The sequence below is a fragment of the Ixodes scapularis genome, unplaced genomic scaffold (genome assembly GCF_016920785.2).
Source record: "Ixodes scapularis isolate PalLabHiFi unplaced genomic scaffold, ASM1692078v2 PGA_scaffold9__187_contigs__length_104089568, whole genome shotgun sequence".
NCBI lineage: Eukaryota > Metazoa > Arthropoda > Arachnida > Ixodida > Ixodidae > Ixodes > Ixodes scapularis.
The window spans coordinates 2,920,206-2,946,832 of record NW_024609884.1 but is presented as its reverse complement, the minus strand read 5'-3'; the positions used below and the strand labels follow the sequence as shown (position 1 = coordinate 2,946,832).

Genomic DNA, 26,627 nt, shown 5'->3' with positions numbered 1-26,627 from the left:
TGGACAGGAATTGCGATGTAAGCGAACGCCCCATACCCTGCAACTGCGGTGTGCAAGACAGGTAAATAAAGCTTTGCTGGAACGATGCACACACCAAAGTATTTGCCAACGCGATCGCCGGCTTCCCCGCTTTCCCAGCATCTCTCTTCGTCGCTTCTTTGGTCTGCTCGCTCATAGCGCCTACTGGTTTTTCTATTTTCTTGGAAACCTTATTATTTTTTTTTAACTAACAAGGAAAACATAGCGGTGTAACGTGCTTTCACAGAACAAACGTTAGCGTTGTATGCCGATCGGCAGTGTTCATGGTGCGTATGCAAGCAACGGACTTTGCAATGGTAAAACATACTTTCATGGGCATTTTTTGCTTAAAACAATAAAATTAATTTGAGTTTTGAGTTTAATGTATTTCTTCTGCAGCCGCGCTTGATACGCAAAAAAAAAAAAGAAAAAAAAAAGGCCGTTTTCTTTAGATTTTTTTAACTTTTTGTGCTCACCTATCGAGACATGGCCCATCCCACTTCTATGAATTTCAGGCGGCAGTGGGGTGGGCGATGACTCAGGATATTAAAATAGACTATTTTTTTACAACAACATGGGTCTAAAGCAAGGGTGGCCAAGCTGACCCAGCCTAAGAGCCGCAAACAGGGCCACGAAACATGAAAAGCCGCAAGGGGGGGGGGGCAAACTTTTGGCCAGGGCAATAACCGAAACTCGAACTACTTTCAGTCTATCCGAGTCAAAATCAGTCCAGCTGTACGTAACGCAGCAGTCGCACAAGACTACCAAACCGCAACCTGTCTTTATATTTAAAACGAGTTCCATTTCTCTTTTTGGGGAAGTGTTTGTGTGACCTGGAGGGAGGCGGGGGAGTGGAAGGAGGGAAGGGAGCCCTGAGCAGCTCTTTAACACGCAAAGAGCCGCAGCTTGGTCACCCCTGGTCTAAAGCATCAATGTGTCAAAATTCCTTCACTGATAACTAGAATTAAGTCATTAAAGTTATCGCCAATTAGAAAAACTTGGATAACAGTTTTGAGAGATAGTAATCCTATTGCACCCCGACTAAATAAACTGCAGAAAAACATACTCGAGAGGGTTGTTTGGAGTTTTATAACATACTCGTAAAGTCAGTCAACGTTTCGGCCTGAGACAGACCTTTTTGCAGAAACGTCGACTGAAAAGGTCCGTCTCAGGCCGAGACGTTGACTGACTTTACGAATAATATGTTACAAAATGCCAAGCAACCGTCTCAAGTACGTCTTTCTGCCGTTTATACTTTTTGGCATCCTGCGCTACGTTTTTTTTGTATGTGTGTGTGTGTATATATATATATATATATATATATATATATATATATATATATATATATATATATATATATATATATATATTCAGATCCAGATATACTGTGGGCAATGTGACAAAAGAATTAATTCTGAGAAAACAGGGGAAAACTTTTGAAAACATGCTTGTAAATAGCTTGGACATGAAACTTTAAATCAACATAATGAAATAACTGTGCACTATCTGAATGTAGTAATTGGAACATCAGTAAAAAAAACTAAAATAACTGTCATTTTCAACCTTGAAGATTAATGTCTCCCCTTCACTTGAGTTGAATCATCCTGCGTGGCTGTATGCAAGAGCAGCCGACACTGCCAGTTTTACCCGCTGCACCACACCAGTGTCGCTGCTGGGACAGTGGTCACCACAAGCGGAGATGGATGGAAGGAAGAAACCGCCTTCAGGGAGAATGGCTGCTTACTGTGCCAGGCTAGGCAATGGGACCGGGTCGCCAGCCTGCGCGCCACAACAGCGGCAAGCAACAACTAGCAGACCAGAAAATGCAGTTTCGAGAAAATGATGAATGTGACGTCACTTGAATGCAACCAGTCCAGTGTGAATGAGGGAACCTGAAAGCTGTCCCACAACACTGCCGTGTCGCAAAATGGGATGAAAAGCATGCAAACCATATCACTGGCCGTGCAGCTCCAAAGAAAAAAGTGAATAAGTCCACAGTTCGAGACGGCTGGTGCCAAACGGGAGCCGTGGCGAAGGTCTCAAAGCAGCCGATGCAACCTCACTGGTGGCTGAACAGGTCCCCAGCCGAGGGCAGCGGCGCCAGGCCCCCCGTGACGCTTGGCAGCAGCGTCAAGTCCGGAAGGTTCTGCAGGTGCGACTTGAGCTCGTCTCGCACGTGCGTCACTTTGCGCAGCTTGTCCCTGTGCTCCTGCGGTCAAACCAGAAGAAATGCCACACAACTCCCACATGTGAAAGCGCATCAATCCGCCGACTAGGGTGGCGAATTTCCCGCCACACTATCCAAACAAGCTAACTGGCACACGTATACACCAGCTAAACTCTGTTATGTCCCGTCGGAGGTATGGTCAAAAAACGCCAGGCAGGTCAGTCATTGCTATGGTTTTTTGGTAGCAACTAGCAGAAACCTGCCGTTTCATCGAAATGCCGCACAGTTGTGTAGACTGGACTGCATCAGAAGAGCTGGGAAAGGTGCCAAGACGAGTTTCCGGCCAGCTCCATCCGTTCAAGAACGTCCTCGAACGTCGAGAGGTTCCGTGAAATAAAAATCACCTTCATCCTATGGATAAAGAAGGGACGCACAAAATGTGCAGCGTCTTTTAAAGGGACACTGACAGGGTATTTGTGCTCGCCGAGGTTTTTAGTTGTATGTGACATATGAGAGCTCAACTACCCAGAACAGAATTTGCGGCTCGAAATTCGGTTTCTTTCCGCCCGAAAACCGCCGATCAAGAACTGGCCGGTTCGAGTCTCGCTCACTCTCTTTTCCGCGGTCACGGGCCATTTTCTAAGGTATCGATGCGACCACCAAATTTAATCAAAGTCGTGGGTCAGCTGAAGGCACACACTCAATATTAAAAATAGAAAAAAATATGAAACCCATTTTTTGTGGCTTCTAAAAAGCTGCAAATACGTTGATTGAAAAAAAAAGTTCCACAGACAACCGGAAGCATTCTGTGCGTGCGTCGTTTCGAGTATCGTGGGACTCGCGGGGACGGCGATGGCAGCGGACAACGGGCGTGGGACTCGGTGGGAAGACGTCTGCTTCACACGAGTTAGGAGCGAATTCGATCCCCCGTGAAACCTTTTTTTTTTTTTTTTTTTTTTTTCAAACATCTTCTGATGTCTACATTTTTTTTTTCTTTTTACAATTATTACTGAAAAAAAAAAAAAAAGAAACAAATGTTGTGCACGACACGTCGCTGAATTAAATGGTATGGGATTTCCTTTTTGACACCTGCGAACTCAATGTAATCACTTTCCACAAAATGCAAGGAGCATATAAATCAGGTAGCGTCCGCTTTCCGAGGCTCCCGTAGATGGTCTACAGGAATTGCAGCCAGCCATTGGTCCCGATTCCGTTGATCTTTCGGAAACTCTGTCGCACAATGGCACTTTTTTTCGGAAGCAGGACATGCGAGCCAGCTGTTCACGCAACATCTTGGGTGTATTCTTTTCGGAGCCGATCATGGAAATTCACCACGGGCACTCACTACTCATCTCCAACTCCTCAATGTACATACGCCCATGTCGTCTGCTACCGGAAAGGAGAAAAAAAAAACAAAAAAAACGCACGGTTGGTTGTAGCCACACTGTGGGTGTAGCCACGTGACTTCCGCCACTCACTCTCTTCTCTCCACTTCTCCGACCTCCGTCGGGTTTCGGTTTCGAGCAGTTGCGTCTTTTGGCTTTATTAAAAATATACGCTACTCTGTTGCAAAATATTAATTGGGTAGTCCTCCGACACCATAATGAAGCCTGGCAAAAAAATAGAAAAAAAATTTTGGGGGGTGTCAGTGTCCCTTTAAGCTGCCCTGGATCTTTATTTATGAGACACACGCTGCACATAATGCACCTCTTGCCCTTTATATGCAAAACTAAGTACATTTCAACTTATTCTGGTGCTAAGGGCACTCTTCTATCTCCCCCACAGGAAGTTACTCCACGCGGAAAGGAAGAATTGAGGGAAAGTTTCTTCCGGCACGGCAGCCCAATATTCCCCATGTCGAGCGGCCTCATCTCCCGACATCATCGGTGGGTCACACCATCACGTGGTTCCTGTGTATCATCTGACCACATATAGCGACGTCGGATGATACCACTGCATCACGTAACATAGTGATTACATGGTCATGCAGCCTATGTTCAATAAGTGATCATGTAACTCATGTGTTCACAGTCTGAAGATACATCATTGATTAGTAAAGCATGTTTCTCTCGTCTACAAAAGGCTATGGTTTACGTTGTCACTGCGTTTTTCTGTCTTGTTTTCATGTTTTGGTACTTTTGCTTTCGAGTAGCTTCTCGGAGAGGGTGGATTAGGCTCTTCCTAGCACTGGATGTGCAGGGAGAGGGATTTGGCCTCTGGGGTCCAACCAACTGGGGGATGCCAACGGAAGGCAGGCCTTGGTTTGTCATTTTCATTTACAAAAGAAAACCTGCATTATAGCAGGTACAGCCCATGGACGCTCAATAAAGAACTAAAAAACAAAACACTTGGATATACAACATTGGCTGTCAAAAAAGAGAATACATAAACGATAGTAATAAATAACAACCTTAAAAATCAAGACCATTTCCTGAGGCAAATGGTCCCACGTCATCATTATTAAAAAAAGAGACTAGGGTAACAGGTTTCACTGAGCGATTGTGTGTGGACAAATTTCCCTGATCTTTCTGGAATGATGCACACAATATGTAACATAGTTAGGTAATTCTATGTATTTGCTTTATCAATACACCTGCCAAATCGTTAAAAATTGTGAGCAGGAACCTGAATCGAAAATTCTTGCGTTTTAACAATAAAGGTTCCCAACCAAGTACATTTTTAATCTCTGTAACGCTATTGTTTCTACTATAATTTCCTGTTACAAATCTCACCGCACAGTTTTGAAGTTTCTCTAACTTATCTGCAAGATGCTTTTGGTGCGGATCCCACAAAACACATGCATACTCGTGTTGGACTAACCAAACACCAGCAGGCTGTCTCCCTTAGTTTCTGTCGAGCACCGTATAAATTTCGAATAAAAAAATTTAAAGTTTGGCTGGCCTTTTTAGCAGTTTCAGTGACATGAACATTAAAAAAAAAAGTGTGCTCGACAAGGTAATCTAGAAATATGTATTACTTAATTTATGATAATCAATAAAATAACATGAAATGATGAGACAGGGTTGTGAAGATGTCTTCAGATTATCTGTGTATAAGCGCCTTTTCAAGGCTTAGAGTTTGAATATGAAACACAGAGGTTTTGGGAGAGTCGACCCAGGGATCTCCAGAGGCGAGAGAAGGAGTAGCGGGAGTCAAGCAACAGATCTTCAGAGAGATGCATCCAGAGCTTGAGCAGGGAGACGCAAGAGAACTTCCAAGCGAGTTACATCCAGAGAGATGTTGCGGAGTTAGCCGCTGAGTCTGAGGAGATACTCATAGTCAGATATGGCAGAGGCCTTCTAGCTTAGGAAGAGTACTTTTATATACCGTCCAATCAACCAAGTTATTATATTCTATATGTCTCTGTCCTCGTCACTGCAAGAGGACAAGAATGCCCTGGACCAGCTCATCAGGCATCGCAACACCAACAAGAAAAAAATGTCAACAAGTGTATCATTACAGTAACCTACAGAGATCATGTGACTCCTTTCACCATTAGGGCAAGAAAGTCTTTGCAGCAACACAAGTACACAACTACAACGATGCTCATCGAAGCCGCTACGCTGGTACAGTGCATCGGATTATGGAGCAAGAGGTTGGAGGTTATCATGTTTTGCGGCAACATTTCGTGATGCTCTAGGCTTGAAAACCAACCCTAAAACACATTACAACTAGATGCTATGAGACCACGATTGGCAAGGGCAGGGGGTGAAGCAGGCACTTTGTAACGCATATTCGTAAGATTTACTTGTATTGCTTTAAAGGGCAACTCCACTTCATTTTTGATATTTAGAAAACTATGCAGCCCTCTTCAGTATCATATAGGAAGACCCCATGTCAAATATTATGATCTAATTCTGTCTATATATTTAATAAACTGGGCAGCAAACTTTCAAATGAGCCAAGTCGCCGAAATCTGCCAACTCTAGCGCGCGACGTGAGGTGCAATCGTCAGCGTAGTCAATGCGACAGAGATGGAGTGGCCAACGTTGAGCCACTATGTCAGAGGCATGTCTATGTCATCCTCACGTTTTGTTTGTTTTTACTTCTCAGAGCAAAATTGAACGATGACGTCATGAGTTTCTCCTCCCGGTGTTGGCTGAACGGCGTCCACGTGATCACCGTAACGCGGAGGCGCTAGTTTGCGCTGCCCTGCGTACTTATCGGTCTGTTTCTCCGCTCCCCCTCTCCTCTTTTGTATTCTCCCCTTCCCCCTCTCCCCCGGGGCCATCACCGTCCACGCCATGCGAAGCGACCTGCCCGCGTCGCGTGTCCTGTACCTCGCCCCCACGAATGTCACAAGACCAAGTGGTTCGACGTGACGTGGCCATAACTCTGACACGAAACCAATGTTGCCTGATGCAAACGAAGTTTCGGTTTCGGTATCTGCTGATGTTTAAATTAAGATTACACAAATAATATTCCACATTCTGCGAATCCGAAGACGTAGAGCTGTTTAGTAGTGCTTTGTGAAATGGAATCACATGTAAGCCTAACTTTTTCGGAATTGAGCGGAATCGCCTTTTAATATGAACGACGCGGGAGAACCATAGAGAGGTCCAGAACACATTCAGGGCTACTTGATGTCCAAACGACAACAGACCATGTCAAGGATATATGTGCCGTTTCAAAGACAATTGCGATACAAAGGAATTGCAGGTCTTCAAAGACAACTTGATGTGTACCTGGGGTAAATCAGCTCACTGTAAACAGTATATACAAGGAGATTTTGACCACACTGACCCGATTCTGCTTGCTATTTTCAGTTGCACCGTCGAGCTTCCATCCACGCTTTTTCTGCAGCCTGAGCGTGACTTAACAAGCAGAAAGCACCGTGTGAATCGGGCTCTCATTCTTCCACCCAGTATGGACCGCCATACGTTGCACCATCCATGCCAAGTTTTGCAGCGTAACGAGCCTTGCCCATTTCATGCAGGTCATTAAAGGACATTGCTTGGAAGTTGCAGGTACATCCTGCTAGTTTGTTAATGGGGGACACCACACTTCTTGCCCACCCCACTGCACATGTGCACAGTGGAGGGTGGGCAAGTTTGTTTGCAAACACGAGTTCATGTATTAAAACACTTGCAGCCAGTATTGGACAAAAGTCTTGTACGCAGAGTATGTCATAGGTTAGTTAACGTCGGTGCAATTGTGTTTACGCCGAGACTTGCAGACCCATGCTACATCACACCATGCGACGCATCACGTCACATCATGTGGTTATGTCACCTCCAGGTCACTTTTGTGTGTCGGTCTTTTCCTACATTGCCTCCCCTGTGACATATTTTGTGTTAAAAAGAAGAGTACCCACCTCTAGTTTCTGTTCAGCCAGGGCCATGAGCTCCCTCTGGTGAAAGGTGAAATTGGCAAGCATTTGCGAGACCTGCTTGCGATCTTCCAGCTCTTGCGTCAGCTTGCTGTTGTACTCGGCCAGCAGAGAACAGGCCTCCTCCACTTGTTCAGCCAACTGCTTGCCAGATTCTCGGTCTGTCCACAGGGAGAGGACCCACAATCTCAACCCCCTTCATGCTATCCCCAAGCAAATACCATTTATCAAAAGCCAATAAACAAAATTCTTGGCATCACCCAGCACATGCAGTGAAGAGAAGCAAGAGGAGCCTGAAGACATCAGTACGCACCTACAATCTTGTCCAAGAGAGAGGCATCCGACACTTCGGGAGGTAGGCTAGCAATGCGTTCGCGAACAGCTGCATCCGAAGAGGCTGTGTTTTCCAAGTCTGCTAGGGCTTTGATGAGCACTGTGGGCTGAAATCCAAGGAACATTACACAGCAACACTTGAATGTTCCCATTTTCCCAGTGGCAGCAGCAAAAAAAAATCCAAGGAACTTAGGGGGACTTTTGTCGTCGCCCCCCCAAGTGCCTTCACTTTTCTTCTCCCATCAACACACAGAAACAAAGGTTTTCAGCTCCACTCAAGGCTGTCTCAATAGACCCTTTGCAAAAATTTCAAAAGCCTGCGTGCGCCGCGCAACGAATAATGAGAGTCCTTGGTATGCCCCTCCTCCCGCTACGTGACCACGTGGCATACGCGAGCAGGCGCAGGTTACCACGGCAACAACTTTTGAGCGGCCGAGCCGGGCGAGCGACGAGCCAACGGCTGCCCCTTTCTCATCCCTCTCCTTTGTACCGGCTCTGTCATCTGCTGCACCAACGCTTTGTCGAACCCGGTCGAAACCTGCCACGGTTGCAGTGCAAACTAAATGGATTCGGTGACGCTTTAATACGTGAAGGTAAGTTACGACGAATAACGTATTCAAATAAGTTCACCTGTCGCAATGCCTTTACGCTGACACAGATACGGTACGCCGCGAACGACGTACGACTCGGCGGATGGGCGGGATGGTGGATGGCTGCAACGGCTGCTGGCGGGAGCTGCCGGGATGCGCGCGCAGTCGCAGAGGTGCGTCGAGAAAGCGTGTGATCTGTACCGAGGGTTCCCAAAATTCCCTGCCGTCGTGGCACTGTACGTTTTGCAACAGGTCTATTAGACTCAACAAATAACAGCACAATCACATGGGACCCAAACACCCAGTCATGCCAAACCACAAACCAACTATAGCAGTGGTTCTCAAACGGGGGTACGTGAAGCCCTGCCTCATAAGTCAAGCCCAGCAATATTTTTTTTTTTTTTTAGATCAACAAGAAATGCTTTTTCTCATGTGTATGTCAAAATTCACAGGGTCTTTTATGTTATCCCTAAAACAACTTGAAGGCCAAAGCCCAGGCGCTAAGACACACTCCTCTTAAGGGGGGAGGCTGGTCTTTAACTTTTTGTTTTTTATTTTTCATTTATCGTGCTGAAATTTAGTATAGTGATGTATTTCTCAGTGGTGATTTCAAATATGCAATTAGTTTTCAGATAGCTTTACTAGATCTTGAGTTACCAATAAATTTGTCATTTTAATTAGGTCCTCTTTACGGGTCGTTAGCGTAAACGTTTTCAGAATATATAAAAAATGTTTATAGAATTGCATTCACCAAGACATGTTTTGTGCGGTGATGCTATTTTTGCTGCTTTATATATCATACAATAATTTTAATTAATTCGTCTCAAAAAGAAATAACTTCCCGTTTTATGCAACTTGATTGCAAATGTTTTTTTACCGATGAAATATCATTAAATCAGTCTTAAAATAGCATCACCGCACAAAACATATCTTGGTGAATGCAATTCTATAAAAATTTCTGATATATTTTGACCAATTTTACGGTAACAACCCGTAAGGAGGACCTAATTAAAATTTAAAAATTTATAAATAACTCAAGATCTAGTAGAGCTATCTCAAAACAAATTGCATATTTGAAATCACCAGAGAGAAATACACCAGTATACTAAATTCCAGCACAATAAATTAAATACAAAAAACCAAACGTTAAAGACCAGCCTCCCCCCTTAATGTGCTGAGTCATCATTCTTAATGTGCAGTCATCCCTCTCAATGTGCTGAGTCATCATCTTAATTTGCTTAGTCATCCACTTAATTTGCTTCCTCTGAATTCACTTTAATTCCGCTCCATTAGCTTTGTTGTCCTTCTTAATTAGCTTTGATTACACCTTACCATCTCTCTAATTCACTTTAATTCACTTTGATTCCTCTCCCCCCCCTCCAATTCACTTTATAGTCCTTCTTAATTCCCATTGATTACTCTTACTTCTCTTTAATTCCTCTTAATTTACTTTGATTCCTCTTAATTTGCTTTGTCATCCTTCTTAATTTCATTGCCTCCAATTCGCCTGAGTGGTCACAAATGTTTTTGGTACCTTTCGTATCGCCGACGTGTTTTCGCTCAAGGACTTTGAAGGTCGACTAAACGATGAGACACACAAGGCTTTCGCCTTAATAAGAAAAATCTACTTCACACTAGCCCTTATCCATTTATTAAACTATTATTATTAAACAGTTATTATTATCATCAAGTCATCTTGGTTGCCCTACCAACGTAGTGCAGCACCTCCAAACTCTCAACTCGACGTTTCCAAGAACAAGAAGATATTGGAACTTATTTAAAGGCCAAACCCCGAGGACGACACAACATACCTTTTGTCCCCCGGGGTTTTGTCTTGAAATATGTTCAAATATCAGCAGCTAGTTTACGCCCTAACTTTTGGTTCCTTTATCAGAATTGGGATAGACCACCGATCTCTATTGTAGTAGGCTGGATCGCGGACCGCGGCCTCAGCAGCCGGGGCCGGGTGTCGCCACCAGTGGCCATTGATTGACACCACCAAATGCATGGGACTCTATGGGAAAACAAGAAAAAGTGCCGTTTCCTCGTTTCTAAGCTGTTGTCGGCGCTGAAACGTTTTGGCTGCTTTTCGAGAAGCCCGTCAAATAGCTTGCGTAGAAACATTAAAACTGACAGCCTTCGCAGTTCTTATAAATAAATATTTTGTGGTTGAGAGTGACTCCGCTGGGTGAAAGATGTAGTGCAGCTCAATGAGGCGAGAGTTACCTAGAGTTACCGCGGAGTCGATAGCAGTTTTGTTGAGTTGGGTTTAGCAGACAACAACCTCGAAGGCTTTGCTACGCGGAATTCGCTCACTCCCAGAAAGCCGCTGTCGAGATGGAACTTCTTTGTCATTTACCAACTTCTGGGCTTCCCCGAGGATGGCCTCATTGACGGCAAGTTCCTTTGTTTACCCCACTACGAGAGCAAGCTTGCCAGCTCAGCCGTAGGTGCTCCGGTACGTTTGATTTTTTCATCGGCGTTCTAACGTTTGACAAATACCGATTCGATCTCTAAACACCTGACATAAGAATCGCAGCACATCAAAAAATACTCGCCTCCGAGCACAGCGTACATGCTTCAATATTCTTACTTTTGTGCGTTTCTCGCATAGACTTGCGTGTATTGTCTGCGATCCAGCCCACTACAATAGAGATCAGTGGCCCAGACCATTGTAACCCTCTCAAACACCGCTCGCCATTTATCCTCGAAAAAATTTTCTTCACGAACTTTGGTTGCCAGACATAAAGTATACAATTGTGCTAAAATTGTTAAAATGACTCAAATACAATATATTTCCCAAAACAGCGAGGGTTTTAGATGTACCCATTTGTGTACATAGCGTTTGAAAGGGACTTTTTAAACAAAGCTCTACACAGAAAGCACCTGATCAACGGACCCTCCGCATTGAAGAGCACGCCGGACACTAACCCAGAGTTTGATCTTATAAGAGAATATGTTAGAAAGCTTGAGGTTCTTGGTAATGATTTTCAGTCCCAGTTCGAACATATGAATTCTAATCCTGTTTCATGCTTTCGATCAACCTTTTTACGGCGAATAGATGAATGACGACTGTACACTTCACCAGCTGTAGGAGCATTCCAAGTGAAAGACAGAGGAAACTTGGAAATTCTGGTGCCAACTCAAGCTTATGGGCTAGAACTGATACTGAAGTCACTGCTGTGAACCAATCTTTCCCACAATGAAGGTGGTGAAAGCATAACAGCTGCTCTAGACTGCAGCCACTTTTATTCATTAATTTGAGCCCAATTTCAAGGCACTCGTTTCACAATTGCATATGAATAAACAGAATGAGCAACTACTACATCAGTGGATTACCGTGAAATACCGCAGAAGCGCCCACTATTACCACTTCGTAAATTTGGGAATTTTGCTAATTATACGTTAAGCGCCCGATTTGACCGGACAAGCGTCCGTCCATGTTTCAGTTAACCCAGTTTGCAGTGAGAGAAGGGTGAGCGTGCACCCCCCCCCCCCCCCCCCCCCCCCAGTATTTTACGGCAAATCAATGTGGCAACCATCTGAGATGAATTGTAATGTCCCCTCCAATCACCAGACTAGTTCAGACTACTTCATTGAAAAGGGGAGTGAAAGAGGCAGAAAGGAAAATGTCAGAGGGAAGAATGCAAGCAAAATCAGTCTTAACATTGCACAGGTCACAAAAACAGAACATAAGAAAGGAAAATATGTACGACACTTCACAGACAGGGAAGTTCTTTGCTGTTCGAGGCAAGAATGGGAGTGTTAAGGACAAAGATTTAGAAAGCTAGACTTCAAGGGACAGACCCATTATGCACCGTATGTCATAGTAGGAGCGACATACAAAAACATTTGGTTTTAAATTGCACAGGGCTTGGCCCTGCCCTTCCTGAAGGGGTAACAAATTTTGTGGGGGAACTGGTTTTGCTGGCGAGGATGGAAGAACGAAGGAGAGAAGGAATACAGTCACAAAGAAGAGGTTAGAAGATTGGTAGAGATTATCTAGGAAGAATTGAATGATATACAACTAACTAGCACAGCTGGGGACAGGCAGGAGAAAAATTGGGACTCCCTCCTGCATGGGTCTGTCTCAACCCTGTCTCCCAGTGGACCCGTCGTTGGGGTAATGCCAAGAAGGTTTGACCAGAGGAGAATTGGCAACTCCCTTGTCGGCAGGGGGAGATTTTTTTTGCCAGATTTTTTAGAGGTCATTTTGGCAATTTCCCACACTGCCTGATGATGGCTACAGAAATGCAGAGGGGAAGGAAAATTTCACTTAGAAGGACAAGAGAAGGAATCATGCTTGTTTTGTTTCTAGGCAAAGTGGTTCAAGCTACTGCCAATTATTAAGGGTACAGCCATTAGCATCCATCATCCATCCAACCCCTTAGAAGCCAAGCAGAGATTAAAAATAAGATATTGGCCAAAAAAAAAAGGAGGACAACTTACATCTGGCGGGTCCAGCGGTTTCTCCTCCTCAGCTTTGTCAGGCTTCTCTTCTTTTTCTTCCACCTTTTTCTTCTTCAATGCTGGTTCAGGGTCTGCCCATAGATGGTCTGCATGGGTGGGACAATGGCGGTCTAAACGACAAGTCTACCCTACTATTTATTAGAATGTCTCTCTCTCTGATGGTCTGCGCAGTGTAGTTGATAATCTTATACTCTGTCTCAGAAACATCTGCAGTGTTAACAAAGGAACAAACATCAGAGCATGGCTTTGAAAAGTGTCCTCTATATACAAGTGCTCGTACAAAGTGTTCTACAGAGCAAAGCTCATGCACCTGTGCTTTCACTGTACATATTTATGCGATGGGGCCTATAGGCAATTCCTCCCGATACATGAATAGTACACACTTTGGCCAACGAATGGCATAACAAATATGTTTATTCGCTCGGGGTATATAAATACCCCCAGTACCTAAGGGGTATTTATTTACGAGGGTACAGGGCACATCGGTAAGCAGGAAAGCTATGCAATACGCAAGGGCAACGTAAGTACAGTTGTAATGGCCACACGGGAAAAATGGCAGGAGGGTTTTCTGATCGGAGATGTCTTATCTGCAGTTCAATGAATGCAGCTGCGCCAATTGTGCCATTTTCATACACACGCAATATTCTGCGCCTGGTTGGGCCAAAAACATTCAATCGTCCAAAATTGCACCAAACTGCACCAAAATACCTCGAAACCTACTGAAATGCGTGAGGCCGCTAGATTTAGCCAAAAATAAAAATTTCTTTGGCAACCTTTAGTTGCTGGCGTTTTAGGCTAGGTGGCACAAGTTACCGCCCGTGTAAAAGAGGGTAGAGCTGCCATCCATGTCATCAATAATACAGCTTTTTTTTTTTCTTTCTTTCTTTTTTAATTGCCCCTTGCATTCGTTTGTCTTGAGTGAACTTCGAAACTTCTGTTGTCCGCAACTACTTTCGGGCTGAAGCTACTGATCTTGATGGTCTTGGCACACTCAAGATGAGCAAACACAAGTTTTTCTTTATTCCAAAGTGTAAAACTTTTGTAAAGCTACTGTTAAATTTTGCTATTTGCCAAGATGACAGCACCACTGCCTAAGAACTTTATTATGAAAATGTGCTACAATCTTTCATATTGGGTAAGGTGACCGAGTTCACTGTGGCGTGCACAAGCTGCTCACAACTTTCCTGCAAATTTTTCTTTTTCCTAATTTATTTATTTAATGCGTTTTTGTAGCAACACGTGTTTTACTTTCGGTTTCGCAACAATGCATGTTTTTCTTTCGGTTTTGCAGCGACAAGTGTTTTTACCTAGGACTGCTGCGGTGTGAAACTGACACAGTGAACCAGAATTAAAGTGCTCCAAAGTATGTTTTTATTGTGCTTTAGTGCTCCAAAATGCAGGTTTTTCTGCTCCTAATTTGCTCCAAAAAGTAGGTTTTCCACTCGCAAGCGGCTCTAAAAGCCGTTGTCCTTGTCACTGCCTCGCCATTGGGGAGAGGGTTTCCTATACCTCTTGCCACCCCAACAAAAGCTTCACTGTGCACCAAACTGCGCCAAAATGCGTGAGGCCGCTAGATTTAGCCAAAAATATATATATATATTTTTTTTAATTTATAAGTGTGCGTGTTCTAACCCTAACGTTCAAGTGCTCAACTGAGCGAGCGAGTGCCAGGATGGCTCTCCAAAGACGCCTACCTCGATGGGAGGACACGCTCGCACAGAACGTCGGCAAACTGAGTGTGCAGCTCCGAGACTTTATACAAAATTAATGACTACCTCGTGCGTAAAGCAAGACTTGTTCCAGTTTGCGACCAAACGTGCGCCTAGTGTTGAAAACATACACGCAGCACACGCAGTGCAACCTATTTTACTATTTAACTGTTCATAAATTTCTCATTTAGATATGTGTCCCAGTCGACAGCAATGACAATATGTGTGTGTGCACACACACACACACACACACACACAAAAAAAAAAAAACCAGCCCAGGAACGTTTTGACTGGGCTCTTTAAAGTATGTCTCGATTTTGAATGCGTTGTTGCATATTGCAAAATTTAGATGCCGTGCCTCCCTTTAATGGCAAATTTGTGAGTTATTGATGTAAAAGGCTAGTAACTAGCAACCGTTTTTAGACCCCTATGCGCTTCGACGGTAGTCATATGTGCTAGTCCTACAGCCCTCAATCCAAAAAGGCAATTTTGAACTACAGGTCTGCCCACTCTAAGGTGATCAAGAGGGGCATAGCACACTCGTGTCTGGAGGCAGCCCTAAACAAGCTGTGCTTCCACACTGTCGGTGATAGCTCTCGGGTGAAGTGTGGTAGACTGAAAAATGCTGGGATCCCGTCGGCCCTGATAAGTGGAGTTGCCAGTACACTTGTTAAGAAGGTTAAGGGTGTTTGTTTATCTAAGAAAAGTGTTGACAGAAGGAGTACTGTTGTCATTCCCTACCCGCACAAGGTATCTTATAATATGAAAAAAAGTAGGAGGCCGGCATCCCAGTTGTGTTTTCTGCCTCCCAGAGAATGAGCCAAATTTGTTCGAGGGTCAACTCGAAGGCAGAATGGCTACCAAAAAATGGATGCAGCAAAAGGCATGCCAAACCCTTTGTGCCTTTTGGCTGTTGTATCCAGGAACATGCAGCTATCGCACACTCAACCAGCCTTGGGGACATCTAGCTCAATGAATAAGAGGATGGGCATCCCGTGAGCCCCGAGTATGCCCATGCAGCCAAAACGTTAATTCCAAAGAGATGCTCTGCTCTTCGCATCCTGTCAGTGACTACTGACAATTGGAGAGGGAGCTCCTTGATCATGGAGGTCAGGACTCAAGTGTACAAAGCTAAACATCAGGACAGAGATGTGTCAAACATATTGAGAGGAGGAGATACTCTTTTGTAAAGGGCTTCACCCTGCAGTAAGGCAAAAGGGACATAGCCAAGGCATTCGGTTTTAAGGACAGTGAGAGAAAAGAGGACATTGGGAAGGATTTTCACATTGGAGGGTGACAAGGTGCGCAAGTGTGCAAATACGGCGGCACAGACGCCCGATTCAGAGAGTCCTATCCATCCATCCTTTGCTCAAAACAATGCCTGTTACCAACGTGGCTAAAGCTCATTGCCAGTCACAAAATGCAAACCTTACCTCCGTCAACAGGCACCTCCTTGACAGTTTCAGGCACCTTGTCGGACAAGTACTGCCCGAAGTCTGAGATTTGGGCCGCATCAAACACACAGCGCTCTTTCCAGACACTCAGGATGCGCCGCAGGCCCGCATGCGTCTTCTGGTCCGTGTCCCTCCTGAGACGCCACCAGTACGAGTCACTCACAGGCACAGTTGACGCCAGTGGTGGAACCAGGGGGGAGGCTTATGGTGTCCCCCCCCCCCCCCCCCCCTCAACATTTCAAGTTATGGACGTCGCAGCCACCTCCAACCTCTCCCCCTTCCCAGAAAAAATTCCTGGATACATTTTTTTTTTTTTTTTTTTGGGTCTAGACCAGGGGTGGCCAAGCTACGGCTCGCGAGCCGCATGTGGCTCTTTGCGTGCTAAAGTGCGGCTCGCGGCTGCCCCCCCCCCTTACTCCCCTCCCCTCCCCTCTCTCTCTCTTCCCCCCTCCTCCCTCGCCTCCCTTCCGACCACTCGAGCACTTCCCCAAAAAGAGAAATAAAACTCGTTTCAAATCGAAAGACAGGTTGCGGTTAGGTAGTCTTGTGCTACTGCTATTTACAGCCTTTATCCTGAAACAAATCCTGAAGCATCACTGGTACACTTCCTAGAGGCCACAAAGCAAGAATTTTACGTGGCACACAGCCTGTACCAAAGGAATTCTGGGGCAAAACAGATAGCTGCTGGCAGAAAATACAAACAGGAAAAACTATGTGAGAGTTTAAAAAACGAAGCTTTTGCACCTAGGCAGTTCAAGCATTATTCCTAAGGAGCGAGTTCAATGGATGTTATTGCATACAGTAACAAACCTTTCTCTGTATACAGCCAAGGTATGTCACACTGCTGCATGCTTCATGAATCGAAAAGCTAAAAGAAATAGTGGCGAAAAAAGCTGACCATCCCAAGAAAGAAAATTTCATACATCCTGCCTCCCACAGAGAGGATCAGAACTTAAAATTCACTGTGTTTTCCCACTAGGGAATGTCAGAGTTGTTAAACTGCTGGGAAAAGCAAAGCAGTCTACCCCAGGGCCAGGGGAGGGACTTATGATGCTTCAGCCAGCCGAAATAAAGCCGACCCTATCCGCAAGCCTGTGCTTGTTGGCAACATGTACAATGCTCATCCTGTGTACAATGTGCCGGTCATTCCATCGAAGATATAACAAATTTTGCTCCGGTAGTTACAGGACACCACCTTTTTTTGCCTTCTCCCATCAGAAAAACTTCAACTCAGATGGGAATCCCCAACATTCTTTTCATGCAGTGCCACAAGCCAATGACTCGTGCTCCAGGTAGAGAAAGAGGGACCCTGAGGTGTAGAAGTTGTCCATATAAATAATATAAGCTTGGTCAAAGTATCTTACACAGAACCGTGTTACCACATCAAAGGCTAATTCGCACTTGCCCGTGTATACGCTGAAGTGAGCAGTATGCGGAGTGCAAGTTCGTCCACTTTAGCCAAGATTGAAGGATAGTGGGTAGACTTCAAGGCAGCTTGCTTTGAGGTCTACCCACTATCCTTCAACCAGAGCCAATCAGAACTCTGCGTTCTGACGTCACCACAACCCCCGCAAAAGAAGCGGACAAACTTGTGCTCCGCATAACCCATTTGAGAGCCAGCAAACGCCCAAAGCTTGTAGCCCCATTTTGTGACTTGGTCAAGATATTGTAGAATTAAAGAACAGGCTTTTGATTTGACTTGTCTACGGAGAGGTTTCGGTGCAGCTGGAAAAATCTTGCTGAGCAGTCATTGACAAGTTTCAGCAGCTAGCAGACATTGCACAACTTTCTAACTTCCCATAGCACCATCTTCTTGAAGCGCCATCTCCTCGGCTTCACGTCTGGCTATAATAAATCACTACCTGACGAGTTAAAAAATAACTAAACAGAAACTGAAACTAAGGTGTCTAATCAAACATGCAGATGCATTGAAGACAAGCCCCAAACCGGCCAGACTTGCACGCGAGACTAGCAAAGAAAATGAAAACCAAAATCGAAACCAAAACAAAGTTATCAATGTTCTGGGCTGATTTGACGAATTATCTGATGGTCCGACTTGTGCTAGTGTCGTCAGCAAATCGAGTGCAGGCATACTCGAATCGCGAGACTTGAAACGTTTCCGAAGAGGCACGCCACACGACGGAGACACCATGTTCGCAACACGGAGCGCTCTTCCTTTGATCATGATAAATTACCACCTCATGGGAAAAAAAAAAACTCTAATCTAACCACCAGACGTCGTCACTTGTCCAGAAAAGCATCGGAGACTTTGCAATGGGGCTCGCAAATCATCAATCTCGGGCGATTGATTTGAACGGGCATAGTACGGAAAGAGTTAACATTCATAAAACATTCCACGGTCCTTTTAATAGTGCCATTACAAGCAGACCATCCATGCATCCATTGTTCATTATTTCTGGTGCTAGAAAGGTCAGTAAGGCTTTACAGAATCTGATTTCACACAGAAACAGCCATGGTGGGAAATGCACAACTGCTTACAGAAAAAAGTAGACCTACACAGATATGTGGGCAAATGCCTTGGCCAAGACGGTTGCAAATTCCCTGGTGAACTCCGGACCTTTCTTCTTGCTGTTCTGGATGACGTCATTGGCGAGGTACATGAAGGTGAGTTTCCGCTGAGGCTTGGCTAGAGAAAAGCACACCAAAAACTGTGAACACTGGAACTCGCTGAGCTCAACAGGAGCGAGCCCAAATGTGCACATCAATGCCTGTCCACTTTTCGAGGCCAACAATCAAGTTCAGCAAAAAATCAAGGAAGAACCCTTCAGCGCTATATCTATCGGCATCTTTCAACACACTTGGTTCCAAATGCATTTTTCGCTTTCTAACAGTTCAGACAGGATTTTGATTACCCAGACTTGTATGTAGTGTGTTATGAGTGGTAGGGTTCCGTGTTTTCTGAGTTTATTTTTCCTCAAATTCGGATGGGGTTTTTCAGAGTTCATTTTTCGCCAAAAATTCAGAGTTTATTTTTTATAATTCTAAATTCTCCGAAATTCAGAGTTAAAATTTGCAGCATCTCCTACTTTTCAAAAATACAAATAAATATTATCCGGGTGTAAACACCTGCTAAACTCAAATGAATGTGCTTGTAAATATAAATTATATTTCTTAAAATAATGATATAAATAAATAATATATATAATATTTCTTCAGCTGGATTTGGCCTTAGTGCTCTTAGCATTGGCGATACTCATCTGTCCCACGACAAAGCTTCCAACCAAGTGTTGCTTTGATACTCGAAGCTGGTAAACTTTAACCACGCCAGAAAGTTAACCGCATTTCCCTACGAAGGGGAATTTCGAGTCACGTGACTGGCAGAGTAGGGACGGCGGGGAAACATGGCGGTGCTACCTCCAGCGAGCGTCATTTGCTTTGGGACTAATACGTCACAGTCGCTGCACTATCGGTCACGTTCGTCAGCAATGAATGGAGACTTTCGCTTTGCCTTACCTCATTTAAAGGGTAGCTGCAAAGAAAAAAAAGTGTATTTTTAAACAGCCTAATTGGGACAAGCATTTCACAAAATAATTTTTCCAACAAAAACAAAATTTTTTACAGCAATATTTATCGCGCGGGACTGATTTTAGTTTGCGGCTATTTCATCCGTTTTAAATCGCGCGCCACAAAGTTGGTATTATACGTCACGGAGTGGCTGCTTGCTATACGCCACAGAGAGGCTGCTCTACGTCACTTTGTGACGTATTCCAGCCACTCCACGCACGTCGAAAAAGCGGGAGTTTCAAATGTGGAGAGGTTGTGACTCTGACTAAATTACGTCCTGTGGTGTAAGTATTGCTAAAAAAAAATTTTTTTTTTTCGCGGAAGATTTGTTTTGTGACATGTTTAAAAAAGCACTTTTTTTTCTTTGCAGTTACGCTTCAAGGAGCTGTGCAACAATTTCAGTGCTTTGCTTAAATAATTTGGGAGTTGGTGTCTCGACCTTTCTGAAGTAAAGCACAAAAAAACACTTTTGCCTGCCTGTCCTAGTTTTTATTTTAAAAATGGACAAAGATTGAGGTTTTCGGCTCCTCTCAACTCCTGCACCATCTTGCGAGGCACGTGCACTGTGACGTCAATAGGGGTCGTGCGGGGTTCCGGTGAAGCTCTCTCTCTAGAGCCATCAGTGAGCAGCAAGAACTCATCCCCGCGTGACGACGTGCTGGCGGGCGCAGCGTGAGCAATATGGTGAAAGGAGGAAGGTCTCATCCGGGTCCCATACCCGTCCGGCTCTGTCCCCTTCCCCCTCCGGCTTCTGGCGGCTGTTCGCGGTAGCAGATAAAGCTGACGGCTTTGTTGGCTTCGGATAGATGCGGCCACTAAAACTCCGTATAATAAAAGTTTTGTCGATAATACCAGGTTTTTGACGCATTTATATTTATGTTGGAACGACAAGATTTATAGAAAAGTTACCTTTTATCGAGCCGGTATCGGACGTGTTGTGATTATGAATACTTAAAATAGAAAGAATAAAAACACGGAGGACTTTCACAGGCAACTATACACTCTTTCATGCTTCATGCTGGTAATCATAGTAACCATACTCTTTATGCTTCATGCTGGTAATTATAGTAACCACACTCTTTCATAGGGTGTGGCTACTATAATTATCAGCATGAAGCATGAAAGAGTGTGGTTGTCTGTGAAAGTTCGTGTTTTTATTCTGTCTATTTTAAGTATCCCCTTAACACATTTTTTTATGATTTACAGTTGTTAGATGGCTGAAAACTGTGGATTGGTTTATTATTTTACAGTGCCATAAGCCTAATTTGAAGACAATGATGCTTATCCAACTGGTGCCGAAAATATGAAGCGCAAGCATCAATGAGGCCCAAGCGACACTTCTGCTCTGAAAACAAAACTGAATAGTTTTAAGGCTCTCGTATGCAAGCGGCTATCTCCTAATGCCAGTTTTATGCAATGCTCGTACAATAGGATCCTCGAAGCCTACAGGCAGCAAACCACGTAAGAATTTTTTTGTTTAATAAACTTGGTTTTATCACATTTTTTTTAATCTAGTAGTCTGGCAACAGCGCCATTTAGTGAAGATACGCAAATAGTTGACGAGAAAAAAGAAGTTTGGTGCACTCGGACTGAGAACGGCAGAACGTAGAAAAATGCGGTGTTTTTCTCTTGCCAATCGCAAATATTTTACGACCACTCTACTTGAGGCTATCATATGCGCAGATATTATTTGCATTTTATAGTGATTCATAGAGGTTATGCAAGAGAGTCAATTTCTGACTTTTGCCTGGTGTTGCCCACAGTTTACCTTGCAATTTCTTTTTTTTTAAATTTCAGCTCTGTTCTTTCATTTGATCTTGTTAAACATTACATCTTTAAAAATAAATGTTTTAAACATTCTCTTAATTACCAGGCAACTTTGCGACTGTAAACAATTTATATTTCACAGATGTTTTGCAAATAGAAAACTATTGCAAAACATTTACCATGCGATAAAGTCAACCATTGTTTTGCTCAACTCAGAGACACAAACGTAAAAACAAGCTTCTTACAATTGTCAACCTACAATTCAGACAATAATGTGAATAGGGATAAACCCTACAGCAAACAAAATTGTTCCCGAACAGTTGCCAGATGAAACATCAAGCACATAGTACTGTAAACAGCCTCATTTTCACAAGTTAAACATTTTGTGAATTTTGAGGAATATTTTGCAAGCACCAAATTTTGTGCTTTGGAGTGTTATGCTATGTATTTGTTACAATGGAGTGATATATTCATTAGATCAATTTTTTCAGATACTTTTCAAGTACCAAAACTTGCAAAATTAGGATTTTGAGAAAATTAAGTCGTTTGCAAAAACTTACAAAGGCCACAAGGGCCACAAGAGTGTTTTTATTCTGTTGTCTTGCATATGTCGTCACTCAGTGACAGGGCTCTTTCCATTGTGCACATTATTATTATACAAGGCACGTTTAAAGAACTTGGTCTACATTACCGAACATAAATGCTTTGTTCTACTATTTACTTGCTGCAGTCACCATGTTTTCAGGTTGTGTTGGGACATGCGCGGCCAACCTCGTGTATGGCAGCAGTGTTGAAGCGGGCAGAAGCAGACTATGTGCCAATGATTTTCACTGTTGAACATTGTTGCCGGCAGAGGCACTGACAAACCCCGGCACCTCCTAGCCACGTGTTCGGGGTGAATAGCCATGCTTCCTGCAGCAATCGACGACCCTGCTTTATTCTGAACAGTTTCCCGTCACATGCGGCAGAAAAAAACTAGCTATGATCGGTCAACCTTTCATCCTTATTTATGCTTTTCTGGATCCTTCTACCTTGCATAGCTTCACACAGTTATAGTAAGGGCACACATCAATGTGAGGCTCATTGCCATCTTCTAAACAAGGCCCTCTAATTCTCACAATGCCCAGTGCAGGACATTGTGAAAAGTTGAACAGTACAAACTCCCCTTGACAAAGATATCTCGAACCAGAATACAAAGGGTTTGAACTTGGTCCTTCCTTTTTTTTTTTTTTTTTCCTTCTATATCCCGGCATAGCCTCTGGCTATTGTCTACTAATATTTGGGTTGCACGTTTTCGTTCCAATGCGCTGCATTGGACAACTTCAATGAATGCAGCTTGCAGAATCTGGATGCAATCACCCAAGAAAGGACCACTTCTAGACAAAGCTGATTAAAAAAAAGAAGTGCACGGCGGTTAGTGCTGCCTCACCACAATGATGCCCGTCCCGACGTCTCTACTGCTACACACAAATCATTGTGGCAGCTACCAGCCTTCAGAAAGTACTTGCACATCAATGGGAACACATACATATATATTTTTGCATCTATATTTCTGTGTGCAGGCATTACAGATGCTTACAATCCCCACAACAGTAATCCGTTCGTGTTTCTTCTCATCAATATGGTAATGGCGTGGACATAGCATCTCTGCGAATAAGTTAAAAAAAGTGAGGAAGAGTTGACTATGCATGACTCCTGAAAGGCAGCAACCGTCTCAGAGCAATGACGCCTTAGAGTAACGAAAAGGGAATCTGCGACTTTGAGTTACAGTAATGCGTTCCTTTCACACCTCAGTAACGACTAAAATACTTAACGACAATACAATGGAGTGGTGCAAGTTTACTATTTTGTTGAAGTACCCGACACTGAGTGGAGATATGTGAAGCAACCAAAGTAGAAGGAACTGGGAGAGAATGACACAAGACAATGTCTCAAACTCAGCTCTCAAGTTGGCACATGGGTAGTTTAGCCTCATATTGCACTACAAGAAACTTTGTCCAAATTACGATCTAAAAACATGCTTGTCGTGTAAGGCTTGTCAAAATATTAGGCGCTGGAAAAAATCAGCCACCTGTTTATTTCCTTTTTGTTCACGTTCCATCCATTGAAAAGCACGATAAAAGAGCCCAAGTACGCACTCGCCACCCCGCCGTCTTCTTCCGCAAGACCATCTCCTATCAGCCTTTTCATACGCTCCTATCTACTAGGGGGGGGTACGACATCACATTGTCAGTGAACATGTGAGGCCCAACACGAGCACTTTGTCAAACCAGAACTGCATTCCAAAAACCAACGGCGATCGAACATATAGTGTCGCTGGGCTCAAATAAACCTGGTGAGTCTCCAACCGGTGTGTCCTATGCTGCATCAAAAGTGGTCCCCAATTGGCAACAAATGACACAAGCCGACGCCGTCGGATGTCGCCATCCTGGCGGTTGGTTGCACAAATGGTGGCGAAAAGCACGAGCCAATGCGTGTCGTCGTCTGGCTGGCCCGTGGACACTGGAGAGCGACCTGCAGCAGAACAGGCGTCTGCTGCATGCACCAGGATGGCAGCCGGCGACAGCATGACACTTGCATGTGCCAAGCGCAGCGTCTCAAGCCAACAACGGCAGATGCCATTTCCGAATGCCGTCTGCTAATGTGAACGCCGCAACGCTAGCCAAAGCCGGACACGCCATTGTGGAGGTCGATGCTCAGAGCAGAAAGTGGTCGCCTGGCTAACCCTTGGCAGCTTCGACGAGGCTTGATCCATGCTCGGGCCCCAGATTACACTCGGGTCAAAAGTTTTCAATTTCAGATTACACTTTTCAGCTCAGGCACTGTCCTTGCATTATAACGTATCATTCTTTTTCTTTTCCATATTGTATGTAGTTTTCTAAATATCACGGTTCAAAGTTTGGTCTCGGGTGTCTACGGTAAAACCAAAACTACCGTCAAATACTGGGGGAGCACCCACCCCACTTTCAGTGCAAACTGGGTTAATTTAGACATGGGTGCTTGTCCAGTCAAATCGGGCACTTGATGGATAATTTGCAGATTTCCTAAGTTCGGGAAATGTTAATAGTGGGCACTGGAATGAAGTGAGTAGGCGCTTCCCAAGTATTTTACGGTATCAGCAAAAGGTATGGCAAACACTGATCATCGGCCGTATGGCTGCGACGTTATGTCACCGAGGTACTGTGGTACAACATGCGAAATCAACCACACCTCCACCGCACCCTGACGTCACGGGGGTGCTGCGGCCGCCCAGTGTTCCTTGACCAAAAGCTTGCCCCCCGCTAAAGAGCAGCTGGTCGCATCTTTACAATCGGTTTTAGCGGAGTATGCGGCTTCACTCTGATGTATTATTTAGGTTGTTATTATATTTCGTGCCCCCAGTCATTTATTTTGGTTTCCTTTTCGACCGAAGTTGCCCTTTAAAGCTTCCTCGTGTGAAGCAAGGGGTGACAGCGCGGTCTGTTTGGCAGCCCAGCTTGGCGCCCAAGCTAGCGTTGCTGCCTTGGTAGCAAACGGCATTCAGAAGATTGTGCGGCTGTAGCTGGCTTCAAGCTCTGTGTTTGCATCTATTGACATTTGGTGACCATAGCACACAGAATTTATCGTGCAGAAGGAGACGGTGGTGAAGCGAGATCCGGTGCATGCTTAGACTCTTTTGCCACGCTTTTTTTCAATGGGTGGACCGGGAACAAAAAGAGTTTGAAATAAGGACTTAACACAGATAACTGTTTTTCTCCAGTGCCTAATATTCTTGACGAGCCTTACAAGAAAAGCATGTTTTTTTAGCCATCAAACGGCTGCCTTCTTTAAGACACGTGTGAATATGAGTGAGCTGAATTTGAGACATTGTCCCCTGTCGTTCTTTACCCGTTTCTTCTCTTTAGGTTGCTTCATGTATCTTCACTCAGTCTCGGGTGTTTTAACAAAATGGTTAACATACACTTTTTGAGTCAGTAATGGGCTACCTTTCTTTTTAGCAAGGCATAAATGTCAGCGATAACATCATTCCGCTTTACAACAGCGTGCGGGAGGTAAATATTGGGCTCTTCTGAGTTACCCAGCGCAGCGTTTCCAAGCTGCGCACCTTCGCGAAAAAAAAAAAAAAAAAAAAAAATTAAAAGCGCAACTTCTCCGGAAGGAAAGGAGTCGGCCAGCGTCTCGACTCTGGCGAAACGCCGAGGTCCAGACCCCTGAACAAAGGAGCGTCGAAATGATACCACAGGAGGGTCACACGAGGCGATCGCGCTAGGCTTTTTCGCTCCCTTGCAACGCCTCTTCTATGTCGCCTCAGCATGTCTGCGTGTCTGGACGAGCCCCACAGCCGTTAGGACGACCTCCTCCAAATCACCATCGACCTCCGATCAAACCATCTTATCCCATTCATGCGGTTCGTTTCAGACAAAAGAATGTCAGCCGACTACGCAGATTCAAGCCCTCATTAGGCAAGTGGTTACTACAAACAGAGGAACGAACGCATTTCGAACGTGTGGGGAAAACGCAGAAAACGCTCACCTTTCTTAAGCTCTCGCAGCCAGACATGGACAATGGTTTTGTGATGCTTTCGGTGATGAATCAGCCAAAGCGAAAGCGTTTGAATACTTTGTTGCGAGTTATTAAGTTCAGCCAACTTTCGTTCCAAGGCAGCTTCAGTGAAGCCAGACATCTCTGATGTTTACGCACGCCTTCTGTCCACAACGTTACACATTTCGGGGACTTCCACTATGCACTAAGTGGCCATTTTGTTCCCTAGCTTAAGAAGCCTTGCTACCAAGCTCATTTCATTACACATCTTTTAAATTGACGACTGGCGCCACTAGCCTATTACTAATTACTACAAATTGCCATAAATAGATGACTTTGTCGTTGTAACCACATTATAATAACTCTATAGTTGCAACGTTGTGTTGTATGTAGTGTGCTATCTACGTAAGACAGAGGAAGCACTCAATTTTTCGATTCCACAGGTCTACACAAATCAAGTGGCAGCTATCATCCTTGTTCTTTTTTTATCTTAAAGAAATATGGTTTATATATGTTATGATCTCTAAAAAAGATAGAACTACTACGAAGCTATAAATAAACTTAACAATTGCCGATAAAAAAAAATATATATATATATATATATTTTTCTTAATAAATCATATGCGAAACGTAGAGTGCCATCAAGTAGCGCGCCGACCTCTAGTTACCCGCCTGCCCGTACCCCTCGTTGTGCGTACCTATAAAAACAAATGAAATTCTGTGGATTCGTTGGTTTACAATATC

General features: G+C 44.2%; 1 protein-coding gene across 1 annotated transcript; it reads right to left on the bottom strand.

Moving 5' to 3' along the window:
- Positions 1-1,369: 1,369 nt before the first annotated feature.
- Positions 1,370-26,130, bottom strand: LOC8031952 (regulation of nuclear pre-mRNA domain-containing protein 1B). The gene is made up of 7 exons (XM_029995449.4): positions 25,875-26,130; positions 18,588-18,717; positions 16,050-16,204; positions 12,887-12,993; positions 7,828-7,954; positions 7,500-7,675; positions 1,370-2,227 (listed from the first exon to the last, which is right to left on the bottom strand). The coding sequence occupies exons 1-7, from the start codon at positions 26,023-26,025 to the stop codon at positions 2,078-2,080; spliced, it is 996 nt and encodes a 331-aa protein (XP_029851309.3). The 5' UTR covers positions 26,026-26,130; the 3' UTR covers positions 1,370-2,077.
- Positions 26,131-26,627: the final 497 nt, after the last annotated feature.